Raw genomic sequence first — 13219 nt, forward strand, 5'->3', positions numbered from 1 at the left:
ATATATATATATAGTTGAAAAATAGAGATACGAATGATGCGCGTTTATTTTTTCATTATTGAAATTGGTGTGACCAGATAGCAAGTGGAGAACGCGTTGAAGAAACGAAAGGAACGTATTGTACGTTCGCGTACCGTCTATCGCATCGATTGCATATACGTGTACATACTTCGAGAATTCTTTCTCGTAATCCTACCATGTGTATTTGCAATGTGGTAGATCTTAGTTTTATTCTTAATTTCGAATAGCACCTGTATTGTTTCGATTCGATTGAATCTCGATTGAATCTCGATTGTAAAGCGTCACAAAGAACACTCGGTACCTCCGTATTCGTCGCGCGGTACCTGTATTCTCCGCTATGCTCTATCGTTCAACCCTTGTCCCCAGCACTGCCTCCATCCCCACCCGATCCGACCCCACCTCACCCTCAACCCCCCTTTCCTGTTACCAAACTTTATTTTCTCCTTGCGCATCGAATGCGCATCGTCTTTGATGTCGAGCGGTTATCAACTATCTTAATCCTCGCAACATCATTCCGAATCTCAACAGCAGGGCGAGACACGGGAATCTCGCGTTCGATGTTCCATCTACGGTATCACGTCGCGACCAATACGTCTTCCATCGAGATAAATTTTTCTTTCGTACACCAATTTATCTTCTCCTGTTCGGTTCAACAGCGCTCGTTTTTATATTTTTACCTTTTTATCGTCGTTTCTATTTATGTGACGAATATTTTGTACAATGTGCCGCTTCGCGGCGTAAGGTGCTAACCAAATTTTGAGAAAAGAGAGAAAATTAGTTCGAAGAAAAATTTATAACCGTACATCGTTGTTACTCGCGTTAAACTTACGTGTAAATTTCTAAGTTATTGAAATACAATGTTTGACAGAATGCTTTTCCTCTTATTTCCTTCGTTGTTCCCTTTTCCCCGCTCGCCACTCTCAGCGTATTTCTGCTTGTCCCTGTCGTCGCTGTCTATCGTAAACTTTGTATACCCGACATCGTTATACCACACGCATGCGTGATATTTACTGCATTTTAGTCTATCCTGAATTCTAAACACGTCAGTGAAATAAATTTCATCGTTACGAAAATAAACACGTAATCCGTTAACGAAAATTAACGCGATCGTATACGTCAATCGAATGTTCGTTGCATATTAAACGTTTCGATGTCTTTCGGTGGAAATGCGAAACTATTCATCGAGGAAAACAACACCCTAACCTAAAACTTACGTATACTTGTACGCAAACTTACCCATTACTTGAACTCGACAAATTGCGCAAGTGTCACACTCCACATCCCAGCTCCACATTGCCACTGCATTCCATTTTTTTAAGATAAACAGTTTATCCGTTTTTAGATTGTCATTGTCACCACGATCTCCGAAATCTTGTTCCGACTCGGCCATTTCAATTTTTTAGGTTAGAAATGACGGAACGACGCGGCGAGCTCTTCCAACGATTTATATATTCGTGTCTCCTTGTAATACTCCAATAAATTGCACGTCTTTGACACACACTTTACGTTTATTCAACCTTGTCGCACGCGTTTAGACGATATCAACGACATCGACGTCGAATCTAAAATCGGTACATTGAGAATCACGTACGAACAGCGTTTCTTGAACGTGCGATAATAACGTACAATTATGCACAACCGGTAACGGCTAACTCTAAACTTTTAACATGAACCAGACACAGTACTTGATCTGTATTGTTCGTAGGTAAGGAACCTTCTTCGATCAGCTGCATCATAGTCGCATCCATGATATTGGAAAAGACGAACGTGTTGTGCCATCTAGTGATGAAACCATCACCTGCATTTCATTCCGTTAAATCTCATTCATACGCGAATAATATTGCACGTTTAGTTAGAAATATATACGAGTGATCTGAACGAACGTAGGTTCACATAATCGACCAGAAAACGGAATTTTCGGGGCAGAAATTTTCGATTCAGCATGTGAATCTTGATCTAACGGTAACTATATGTTCTCTCTATAATGCTAATTTAATCACGGAGTGATTGTGAACAACGTATCAACGAGTATTTGTTGATTATTCGTATAAAAAAAATAGTAAAACATAACCTATGCGATATCGGTTCTTTCAGATGCTTTGCGTAAAACATGCCCGAAAAACGAATATTACGGTTTTGCTTAATGTGCTCTCGAAGGTATGTTACTCTCGACGCAGCGACAAAAGTATAAATTCGTACAAAATTGTCCAGACAAACAACGAAAACTTGAATGGTAAGTTGAATAGTTTCTTTGCGTATGGTCATCGTCGAATCATCATCGTCGATTCTTTTTAGATGTGGACGGTGCTGTGCTCGGAATAAATTCTAACTGGGAACTTTTAACACCAAGAGGATTTAGATTTTATCTACCAGGAAGCATTGGTCCTGGTTGGTCAGACGTAACCACGACCGTTCAGGTGAGGACGCAACTGATTAACCCTTGCGACAATAAAGCACAGCTTTCGTTAAATGATTCGAAAGAAAAAGCTAATATAGAAGAACTGTTTCCTGGATGTATAGACGTTGGTTCTCCTCAACTTACTATAATTACTATCAGTCAGTCGATTAATTCGAAAGTTATGAGATGGAACAATGAAACAGAAACCGAAAAATTAGCTAAATACGTAAGTATGTACAAGTTTGTTACATTTTAAGGAAGAATTTACATATATAATATGTATATTTACTATATTATCTATATACGATAAGCTTGATTCGCACATTTAACAAAGTGGTATTTTCCTGTCCTCTTTTTAATTTAAAAATTTTTAGTTTGTACTAGCAGCTTCTGATCTCTGCGAAAAATTGAGAAAAATGGGATACTGGGGAGATTTCATCAATCCATTTAGCGGACAACCACATTTGAATTCACAGAAAAATAGTACTCTTTATAAAACGGATGAGCGGTTTCGTTGTCTAGGATTTAAAATAGTACATAGAAACAATTGTAAGGTTATCGTGTTCGACAAGACCGTAAAAAATTTTCTGGGTAAGTAAGCGTAAGCATATATTTTATTTCTAATTGTAAATTATTCCTTCGTTTATCGAAGATTTATCGACGTCGCGTAATTTTATCATTATTATTTTTTTATTCGATCGACAACACGGCACGTACCGTTCTATATATTACAGGAAATCTCTACACCACTGCACCTGCGAGTACAGGATTTTTAAAAGAGATTCTGCACGATTGCGAGACTGTAAATGTTAAAGAAGATTTTTAATAAAAGTAAAGCGAGAGAAGCGCTATGGAAAAGAAATGTCGATACGATATACATTTTAACGACTGTTACGTTGCGATATTTCGTCGTTCAAGTGATATTTCTTCAATTTTTAAGTTAAACTGTATTGCATAATTCTAGAAAGAAACTTTATTCGAAATAATCGGACATAAGATGCTTGTTTTTCTCGGTATACGATTCGCATTTTCCTACATCGTGTTTGAACGGATGCGAAACTACGCTATCGATTCGATTCAAGCATCGATATCTTTATCGCTTCTGCGTTAGAGATGGAATTACTCTCTCTTTCTCTCTCTCTCTTTTTCTCTTTCTCTCTTTTTCCCTAAGGATGTGCAGCGGGTGTCGTATCTTATCCTATGTTGTACGTAAATTGAAACGGTCATAGGTAACTAATACCACCGGCAGGAGAATTCTGATATACGAGGTAAAAATAAATATTTATCTAAAAGCGCGAATAAATTCAAGTTTCGTCAGGATCGTCGCGCTGCATACGAAAGAATGTAAAGATGCGCGAAGGAGAGTCGTTCGGCGGAAAGGAAGGAAGTCAGTCGACTTCTAATTTGCGAAAAGAGCCAGAGGTACCGCTCAAATTGTCGTTGGAAACGTACTGACAGTCCGTAGATGTGACGTCTATGTACATGTCATCGAGTTCTTTTATTCGATTCCTTTGTTCCCTTAAAGTCTTCTTGAATGTGGCTGTGAAAAGTAAGAGAAATAATAATAGAAAAGAAGATCGATGTCTAAACGCGTTTTATAGACCGACGATTATCAATACGAATACATACCGATCATTTCAGAAAGCGGAATTTCTCCACCGTATTCTTTTGGCAAAATTCTCGCATCTATCGCGCTTTTCAACTCTTCCACGTTCTTGTGCAACTTCATAGAGAAATATAACACGATTAGTTCGAATAAACGTTCGGTTCAACGACATTTAAACTATATATATTGCGCATACAAGCATACGTACTAAGATTCGGTTCTTCAACTTGTCGTTCAGAAGAGAGATGCCAAATTCAATGACTTTGATCGCGCAACTTGGAATGTTAATAAAGTGTGTTTCCTTGTGTCTCATCGGTGTACTGTTTTGGATGCATCGTAACATGTTACGAATATCCGTTATAGACCAGGCGCTGAGGTGGCCCATCGTTAATCCGGATTCGTCGTTGACGTATGTATATCCACGAACTTGATTCTCCTCGTCGTCCATTAGAGCCTCCACCACGAGACTATGAGCTCGAGCCATTTGTGCGGACGTGTGTTTGTACGGATCAAAACGCCCTTTGAAAGGAGAACCGTGTAACGAAGAGAAGAAGAAGAAGAAGAAGAAGAAGAAGAAAAAGAAGAAGAAGAGAAGGTAGAAAAGAAAGGGAAGAAAATTGAATGATCAATGTTTCGCGATACTTACCGGCGCAAGAAAGTATCACTCGCCGACCGTGTTGATCGCGTTCCAGCAGTGGTATCAAATAACCAGCATCTATGATAGCTTCGATGTCTGCATCTTCGATGTCGAGATTTTGAAACCAGTTTGGATACAACTGCCTAATAGTCAGATAACGTTCCAACATTTCTTCCGCCATCGGTACACTGAACTTCTTGGTCCTGAGGAATCTTAGGAGAAAGGCCGCATCCGTCCTGCAACGTTTGATATTAGGATGCTTTTCGATCCAATGTCTGAATTGCTTCAACGCTTCTTCCTTGGTCCCATCGTCTTCGCGTAGTTCAACGCGAGCGATCGTTCTCGTCGCCTCGCTTAGCGTACATCCATAATCCTCTTCGTCTCTCGACTTGGCCATCGTCCACGTTTAAAAGAACCAGACAAACACCGCCGCTTTCCTTACGGATCACTCCGCGCTTTCGGTCCCTCTCTTTCTCTTCTTCCTCTTCCTCCTCTTCGTCCTCTTCCTTTTCTTACAAACCCCTCCTCCTCTTTCACTTCCTCCTCCTTCTCTTTCCCCGTCTCCTCCTCGTCCTTCTCTTTCTACTTCTTTACCTCCTCCTCCTCCTCCTCCTCCTCCTACTACTACGCTTCCTATTACTACCACTACCACTGCTGCCACTACTACTGTTACACTTACCTCTATTACTATTACTGTTATTACTGCTGCAACTACAACCACCACCACCACAACCACTACTACTACTACTACTACTACTACTACTACTACTACTAATGCTACTACTACTACTGCTGCAACAACAACTACTATTACTACTTGTCCTCCTCTTTCTCCTTCTCCTTCACTCCTTCACCCTTTCTCCGTGTTCCCGCGTCCTCGTTTCGCTGGTTCGAATTTTAAGCGAGCTACCAACGATTACGAGACTCGACGAGTTCTTACGCCATTCGGCGATTCGTTGTCGAAGAGAAAGTTGGACATCGATTTACTTGCGAGAGAATAACTGTCCTTGCGACTCTTCGCCGCGCTTTCTAGCAACTAACAGTCCGACCTCGCAAATCTCTCGCGTATCGTTCAATGTCCACGTTTATGTCCATGTCCTCATTCTCGCTAGCTCCACAGGCTGGTGCCAACATCCGTCGTTTGCTTTCAGAATCGCGGTCACGGCAAAAGGTCAGGCGAAAACTCGCGTTAATTGCGAATATCCGTGCAAAAGTCGAAACACCATGTTCGAACTTTGAACGCGATTCACACTGTTCTTCTCCTTTGCGGCATAGCGAATTGGTCCGAAAACGCGGAACGACTGGACGGTGATATGTTTACCGGTTACTCAAAAATTAGGTTGCCGACCACGTCGATCGGCATCACAGCGCGTTGTATCGCCCCCGGAAACCTTGCTTCTGAACCGACTTGGACCGAAGTAATCCGCTTGCTTGCTCGCACGATCAATTTAAGGCCAGATCGTGCTACGCGTGCCGCTCTTACCGCTCCTACTTTTCCCGCTCTTACCGCTGCCCTTCTTCTCTTTCTACACATTTTACTCTTCTTCTTCCTCTTCCTCATCCTCTTCCTCTTCCTCCTCCTCTTCCTCTTCCTCTTCTTCCTCCTCTTTCTTCCTGTTTGTCGTTCTTTTTATTTTCAAATACTTGAAAAAGTCGACGCGTACGCGAATAATACTCATCGTCCCTTCGCCGAGTTTTATTTCGACTAATCAAGTCACGAGCATATATCGCGCAATCGATCGCGGGATTAATTATTTATTTCGTAGGATCACGAGAATTGGTATCCCCGTAACATCGAATTCGATTCACAGATGAACAGTGCGCAAAGTATGAAGCGACGAGCACTCGAGAATTCACTTTCTTCTCGTAATTCTACGTTTTACTTTCACCGCGCGTCCACTTTCGGTCGGCCCGCTGAACAACGAGGCTACGTTACACGACAGACTCACGAATCATCGAACGAAACGTAATGAAATTCGTGTCGTTCGTATGAAGCAACGAACAGTAACGTCAAGGTAAAGCACGTTCACTTACCAAGATCCGTTGTGTCCGCAACCGCGAGTAAGATTTTACTAGCCGCTCGTAGCCTTACGTTTTTCTCCGCGTTCCATCTCCTTTCTATCTACAATTTCTATTCCTCCGTCGATCCGAGTCGATACGTGTGTCCCTCGAAACAAAAGTATATCCTAGTTAGCACGAATGCGCGCTTCCAACTTTTCCATCCTTACTAATTTTTTCGATGATCAACGGTCCGTGATTGTCCGTTACACGTGACTGGTGTTTCTTCCCGTTCGCTTGCGTAATCAATCGTGTACCACGACGTTTCTCGACTTGGTGAAAGTCGCGGTTCCACTGCATTCGAAGTCCTGCCTTTCTACTCTTTTCGACCGTGCGTGTATCTTCGCGTGTATCACGCGTCGATTCATCCGTGTTTTCTCAAGCCGTTCGCTTGACGCGCGCATATGGAGGAAAAAAAAAAAAGAAAGAAAGGAAGAAAAAAAAATGGGACGAGCTAAAGTAGAACGAGCACAAGTATCTTTGCTCGGAGAATAGAGTTTATTCTCCGAGAGATGGAGATGGAATTACGGGAAAGAGGCACCGATATTCTCATCGTAACGTGTACCGTGCACTCCTCGTTGCGTATCCGGTAGTTTAACGTTCGTGTAACAGGGATAGCATGGGATAACAAAACTAATTACTCTTTCATGAACAAAATATAATTGGTGTATATAACGTATGCGTACATTTGTAGACGTATTTAATCGTCTTTCTTTGTTAGATACGTTTCTCATCGATTGTTTGTACATCACCGTATTTCATCCGTTATCGAAGAATTATCGTGTTTTCTCGGGATAAGTTTTACTTCCGTAATTTCGAAATCCATCGATGCTAAGTACACTTCGACGTTGCGCGTGATAAATTTTCTTTTATATGGAAATACATCTGCGCGCGCTCGCGCGTGTACGCGTGTGTGTATTCGATAGATAAAAAAATCATACAGAATCGTTGAAAAAGGTGCAGGTGTTGCAACAGGACAAGGTGATCCTGAAATTCGTAGAATCGTGGAGAAAAAAGCGTCGAATTTCAAAGCGGGCAAAACGTATTTAGCATGTTTTCAAGCCGCATTCGTCTTGTAAGAAATTCCAATTGCAACATCCGCGTACAACGTTCAAGGAGTCATCTGAGGATCACGTTATCGAACGTCAGGTCCCTACTGTCGCGCTGCGTGGCTGACTTTTTGAACGGATTCCACGGCAGTTTCTTGGCTACGTGAGCGGTAGTAACGGAACCGGCAGGACTCGGTTGGCCAGAAGAAATTCCGGAAGAGCTGCTCGCCGAAACGCTTCCTTTATCTGGCTGATTAGTCTTACCCGGTTTCTAAAATTGTTAATAAGTCCTCTAATCGTTAGACCGTTTTTCTCTGGATCAACGACGACACGTGCCGTTCGACTTTATACCTTTAAATAATTTCTATCCATCGGTGTGACCAGTTTTAAATTAATAAAATCACCGGATTGCTTGATCAATCGAACTACTTGATCGTGGGAGGACCACTTTGCGTCTTTATCGCCGATTCCGACTATAAAATCACCTTCCTTCATACCACCTAACTGAGGAGAGAAGAAAAAGAACATCCGCTAGACTTTTTACGAGGAAGAAAAATTCAACGAAATTCGTATGTATACTTACGTCAGCCAACGAATTGTGATCTACTGCAGCGATTATTACAGGAGCATCTCCACGAACGCTAAAACCGAATCCCTCGCCGTCAGGACCTCGTTGAAGCTGTATCAATCGTGGCGCAGTCCAATGCCTTTTAGCCGAAAATATAGCGACAGGACCTAACGATCTAAAAAGATCTTCTACTCCGTGTTGCCCAAAATCTGGATGCGTGATGTTCAGTTGAAATTTCGTAGACGCTGTATTTGGAAAATACAATTTCATCATCGTTACGGACAACAACAACAGCAACAACGCCCGCTTGATCAAAAAACCCTTTTTCCATCTTACCTATAATATCCGGGGGATCTAATAACCCTCGAAAATCATCCTCGTCCCCGATTCCGTTGTAATCCTCCATCGTCGATTCCTGTACCCTCTTTAAAACTTTGGCGAGCGCCTGTTTCGCTTTCAAGTCTCTGCACATCCTTTGCAGCCTTTGGCTTTCTTCGTGCAAGACCAAAGCTTCCCTGAGATGCGCTTTTGCTGAAATACAACGAATCGGATCAGTCGAGATGGGGTGGTGAAACGTAACGAAATCTCGCGGTTCGTCGTTCGTTAATCGTTGCCCACCTAACAGCTTCCTTTCGTTTTCATCTCGTGGCACGATCACGTCTAGTTGCGTTTTTCCGTCGCTCTTTTGCACGTGCTCAAGCGCGAGTTTAGTTTCCGCACGCCATTCGGTGAATGGCCTATCGAACAGTCCAAGCGCAAGATGTTTGTGCGCGAGAGCCAAGTGGTGCTCGCGTTTTACCATGATCAACGAAATCCAGGTCTCCGGAACGTAGTCGCGGACAGGTTCGCGCGAGATTAACCCGTGGACATCGCTGTAGACGGCCGCAACCTAAGCAATCGACGACCATTCGCTGTTTCGTAAAATGGTTCACGGGATCTAAGCGAAATATAGGCGTATTAGATTTACGCGTACGTAATATTTTGACGGCCGCTACCTGTGACGCTTCCTGCGCTAGATCTAGACAAACGTCGATGTTCCTCCCGTCCTTCGATTGAAGTTCCAGCTTTTCGAACAAGCATTCCCTCGCTTGAGCCTGGAACAAGAGAAAAGAGACACGGGTCGAGGAATGCTCGAATCGTAGCCCAACCCGCCCCCACGCCTCTTTAGATTATAGTCGTTCGGTTTGCGGCGAATTCGAAGCGTGTAATACGGCTACGAATGCGTCGTTACCAGCATCAGTTGAACGAGCATCTCGAGCATGTCCGGCCCAAGATCCATACTCGGTGCGTTGGTAAAGTTTTCGTGTATGTAACGAAAGGTACCAGCGGCTCGGAGGAACGCGTCGATCGCCTGATCCAAGCCTCGCGTGGACAGACGATCTTGCTTCGCGGCCAATTGAGTATAGAGGGCGGCTGCGTTGAACAAGATAGAAGCCTTCTCAAACGCGACTGTTCGTTGGCAGCTCGGAACACCTGTCAGCGAGTCGAACCATTCGAAGTAGATGCCGAGACTTCGATCGGGAGGGAAGAATCTTCTTTCCACGAAATACAGTTGATTGTAATAACGCAACAGCAACGCGATGCCTGTTGCGTCTCTGGTCGGTGTTCGCGTTGCCTAAAAATCATCGAAATATTCCATTACTCTTTCCAATTTGCACTTTGCAAATTCACAACAGCGCGTGTTGATTCTTCGCTCACCTGTCTAGTCTCCATCAGGTCCGCGATCGCTTCCTCGTAATTTCCTCCATCTTCGCTATAGTGTTCGAGGATAAAGTCCTGTACGCAACATATTTCATTCACTGTCTCGGCCAAAGAGAAAAAGAGCGAAAGAGAGGACAATCGTGGCGCGTTGGGTCGATACGTGCGCGCCGCTTAGCGACCGAAACTGCTCGCGTTTATGTCGTCTCTACGTAGATGAAAATATCCACGAGAAATGTCGCGAATCACGCTGGATTTGTTACGCAAACGTTCGGAGCACAACGAGGGCGAAATTTCGACGCTCGAAGAGATCGCGTTGCATCAAGAAAATATCGAAAAGATCGAACTGATCGACAAAACGTGCAGGCATTTGAAAATTTTGTTGTTGCAGCACAATCTCATATCGAAGATCGAGAATCTGAGCAAACTGAAGAGGTTAGAGTACTTGAACTTGGCATTGAACAACATAGAGGAAATTGAAAATTTGGAAGGTTTGGAAAGTTTGAAGAAGCTGGATCTCACGGTTAATTTTATCGGTAACCTTCGAGGAATCAAAAAATTAAGGTACACTGTCTTCAAAAATAAATAATAAATAAAACGATATTCGTCGTTGAGCATAATCGAGCGTAATCGAGCTTAATCGAGCATAATTTGTCTAACATATCGTAGGTGCAACGAACATTTGGAGCAGCTGTTCCTGATGGGCAATCCATGCACGGATTACGAAGGATACAGAGAGTACGCGATCGCAACGCTGATCCAACTGAAGGAGCTAGACGGCACACCGATCGAGAGATCCGAACGTATAAAGGCGTTGCAAGCTTACGCTCGAATCGAAGGGGAGATCATCCGGAGTTGCACGAGACAAGAGAAAGCGAGAAAGGCGGAATTACTCGATTTGCAGGAAAAGACGAGATCACGAGTAAGCGAGTTTTCGTCATCGCGTACAAGCAAAAGCTTGATCGTGCTATGGTTATTCGCAGGAGGTCGCAGACGCAGAGGAGCGTGGATGCGAGCAGAAGGAAGAGGAAGGGCAGGAGAAAGAGGAGGAGAAAGAGGAGAAGGAAGAGGAGGAATTTTGGAATCAACCTAGTCGTCACACGCCGGAGGAACGCGTCGCTATTGCGCACCGGTTTCTACGAAAACAGGAACAAAAGAATCGGGAAAAAGATGGCGGAAGCGTACCACGAATCAGCCACAAGTTAAAACTCTTCGACTCCGAGGGCAAACCTTATAACGCGAATCAACCAAAGATAGCGTTCAAGTTGGACGATGAGCGGTACAGCGATCGTATCGTCTTGGAGGTTGCCCTGTACAAGTAAGCGACTATCAGACGAACAGAACGAACGACGATTAAACGTACACAACGACGGTTACGATTTCAGATATTTGGATACAAGCTACGTCGATGTGGACGTACATCCTGACTATGTGCGTGTTACGATTAAGGGAAAGGTATTACAATTGACACTGCCCAGCGAGGTATCGGTAAATGATAGTACGGCTAAACGAAACACGACCACAGGCAGCCTGCTGGTGACGATGCCTCGCTTGAAACGACTACCTGCGATCTTTCCTAGAAATACAGAGTCCGCTAAAGGAAAATCCGATAAAACACGGACGGTGATCGAACGAAGATCAGCAACGAGTGTACGAGAGTACTTGGAAATCGGTCCAGTCGCGAGTGACTTGGACTTTTCGAAAATTTACACCCGGCCAACCGACGCGGTTGGTCGATCGGTGGACAACCAAGAGGAAACGTGCTCGAAACGCGAAACGTTCTGTCTCGATGACGATTCGATGGTACCGCCGCTGGAATGAACCTGCTCCGGCATAAGACGCTTACCTTGAATGGATCCCGAAAGTCGATATCTTTGGTTTCCTTCAGTCCCAACGGTATCATCGGCATTGCCGGTTCCTCGCTAAAAGCACACGCATAAGTAGGTATATAAATAGACAAAGTTTCTAGGCTACTTCGCAACTGAACGCAACACACATCCCACCGACCTGTCTATGTTCTGATAAAGCTCGACCGAGCTGTTCAGCTCGGCGAGCTGCTCCTTCAGCAACTGCAGGTTTGAATTGACGAAACTCAATTCCAGTGCAACGGTTTCTCGCAGCTTTCTGTTCGTGGTCGCCCTGAAACGTAAGAGAACATGGAATATATATCACAGATCAGGAGTTAATGGACACGTAGACAAGAAATAAACGGATAGTTTACTTGAAGAGATTTTCCGCACCGGCTCGTAACCGAAGTTCCTTGTTGATCTCCTGATTCAGTTTGCTTCGTTTGTTCTGCAGCTTTCCTCTGCAAGTAGCCACCCTGGGATCGGAGCCCTGCACAGCCAGTTCAACGTCTCTTTTACCAATTCTGACGCGGTGTAAAACGACTTGGCGTCGAAACTGCTGCCGAGATCGCCGTTTATACTCGCGGCACGAAGAAATATCGCGAAAAGACGAGCTATCGAGAATCCTAGCGACAGGAGAGCAGTACAGATGAGCTGAGTGCGAAACGAGCTCGGGGGCTCGGGCTCGTCGGCAACGCTCGCAAACAAAAGAACGTGATTCTCGTATTTTCCTCACCCCGAACAACTTTATCGTCGAGGATTCTCGCAATATTTCTACGTCCTCCGACCGACAGGGGGAAACTTTTTCTATTCGCGAATACCGCGACGGCGCATTCTCGTAGTCTGTCCTCTTCTCCCGCTCGTCCAACGAAGTCGGCCGGGATGCGCGATTCTTCGACAGAGCCGCGTAACAAGTCCACTTCAACATAGTATTCGTTCTCGCAGCCACATGGTTCGTCTCGAGCACTATTCCATGTCCGTCCGATGCTGCGAATAGGAAAGTCGCTTCGTTCGATCGGAAAAAACAATACGTGCTATGTCCGGACTACTTCGTACGATAGACGGGTTCGCGCAGTGTTTAATCGTTCCTCGGATTTCGTGATATCTCGTTGAGCGCCAACGATCGCGCGCACGCGTGCGCGCTCTTCGATGCGCGACGCACCCAACTGCGACGCAACGTTTGCTCGCGGAAGCTTCTACGGATGTAGCAAAGACGCGCAATCAACGTCCAACCTCGTTATTCCTTCTACCGCTTCCTTTTGCTATTTCGCCAAATTTATCTCTCTCTCTCTCTCTCTCTCTCTCTCTCTCTCTCTCTCTCTCTCTCTTTTTCTCTC

General features: G+C 44.3%; 4 protein-coding genes across 4 annotated transcripts in view; 2 read left to right on the plus strand and 2 right to left on the minus strand.

Annotated features, from left to right (window-relative positions):
* Window positions 1–1662, minus strand: part of LOC108554039 (uncharacterized) — a 35584-nt gene extending 33922 nt beyond the window's left edge. Inside the window, 1 exon segment of the mRNA XM_017909162.1 lies at window positions 1258–1662. Coding sequence (XP_017764651.1) covers window positions 1258–1411 — 154 coding nt within the window. The 5' untranslated portion in view covers window positions 1412–1662.
* Window positions 1663–1866: 204 nt separating this feature from the next.
* On the plus strand, window positions 1867–3322 carry LOC108554049 (methylmalonic aciduria and homocystinuria type D homolog, mitochondrial). Its single transcript, XM_017909175.1, has 5 exons — window positions 1867–1983; window positions 2116–2254; window positions 2317–2645; window positions 2794–3010; window positions 3154–3322. Exons 2-5 carry the CDS (start codon window positions 2116–2118, stop codon window positions 3243–3245), a joined length of 777 nt encoding a protein of 258 aa, XP_017764664.1. The 5' UTR covers window positions 1867–1983; the 3' UTR covers window positions 3246–3322.
* Window positions 3323–3791: 469 nt separating this feature from the next.
* Window positions 3792–13219, minus strand: part of LOC108554048 (rhophilin-2) — a 12025-nt gene continuing 2597 nt past the window's right edge. The window contains 15 exon segments of the mRNA XM_017909174.1: window positions 3792–3959; window positions 4049–4142; window positions 4234–4544; window positions 4672–5050; window positions 8100–8273; window positions 8353–8582; window positions 8674–8868; window positions 8956–9226; window positions 9333–9431; window positions 9569–9952; window positions 10036–10113; window positions 11882–11957; window positions 12043–12174; window positions 12257–12372; window positions 12619–12869. Of these exon segments, the coding sequence (XP_017764663.1) occupies window positions 3808–3959; window positions 4049–4142; window positions 4234–4544; window positions 4672–5050; window positions 8100–8273; window positions 8353–8582; window positions 8674–8868; window positions 8956–9226; window positions 9333–9431; window positions 9569–9952; window positions 10036–10113; window positions 11882–11957; window positions 12043–12174; window positions 12257–12372; window positions 12619–12869 (2942 nt within the window). The 3' untranslated portion in view covers window positions 3792–3807.
* On the plus strand, window positions 10120–11955 carry tilB (touch insensitive larva B). The gene is made up of 4 exons (XM_017909173.1): window positions 10120–10599; window positions 10705–10957; window positions 11019–11353; window positions 11421–11955. Exons 1-4 carry the CDS (start codon window positions 10271–10273, stop codon window positions 11854–11856), a joined length of 1353 nt encoding a protein of 450 aa, XP_017764662.1. The 5' UTR covers window positions 10120–10270; the 3' UTR covers window positions 11857–11955.

This window comes from Eufriesea mexicana, unplaced genomic scaffold, assembly GCF_001483705.2.
Source record: "Eufriesea mexicana isolate 0111107269 unplaced genomic scaffold, ASM148370v2 scaffold15773, whole genome shotgun sequence".
NCBI lineage: Eukaryota > Metazoa > Arthropoda > Insecta > Hymenoptera > Apidae > Eufriesea > Eufriesea mexicana.

Coding starts and splice junctions, on each gene's coding strand:
- tilB (XM_017909173.1), top strand. CDS start 10,271: ATGTCGCGAATCACGCTGGATTTGTTACGCAAACGTTCGGAGCACAAC. Junction 10,600..10,704: donor CGAGGAATCAAAAAATTAAG/GTACACTGTCTT, acceptor AACATATCGTAG/GTGCAACGAACATTTGGAGC. Junction 10,958..11,018: donor AGGAAAAGACGAGATCACGA/GTAAGCGAGTTT, acceptor GGTTATTCGCAG/GAGGTCGCAGACGCAGAGGA.
- LOC108554049 (XM_017909175.1), top strand. CDS start 2,116: ATGCTTTGCGTAAAACATGCCCGAAAAACGAATATTACGGTTTTGCTT. Junction 2,255..2,316: donor AAACAACGAAAACTTGAATG/GTAAGTTGAATA, acceptor GATTCTTTTTAG/ATGTGGACGGTGCTGTGCTC. Junction 2,646..2,793: donor CCGAAAAATTAGCTAAATAC/GTAAGTATGTAC, acceptor AAAAATTTTTAG/TTTGTACTAGCAGCTTCTGA.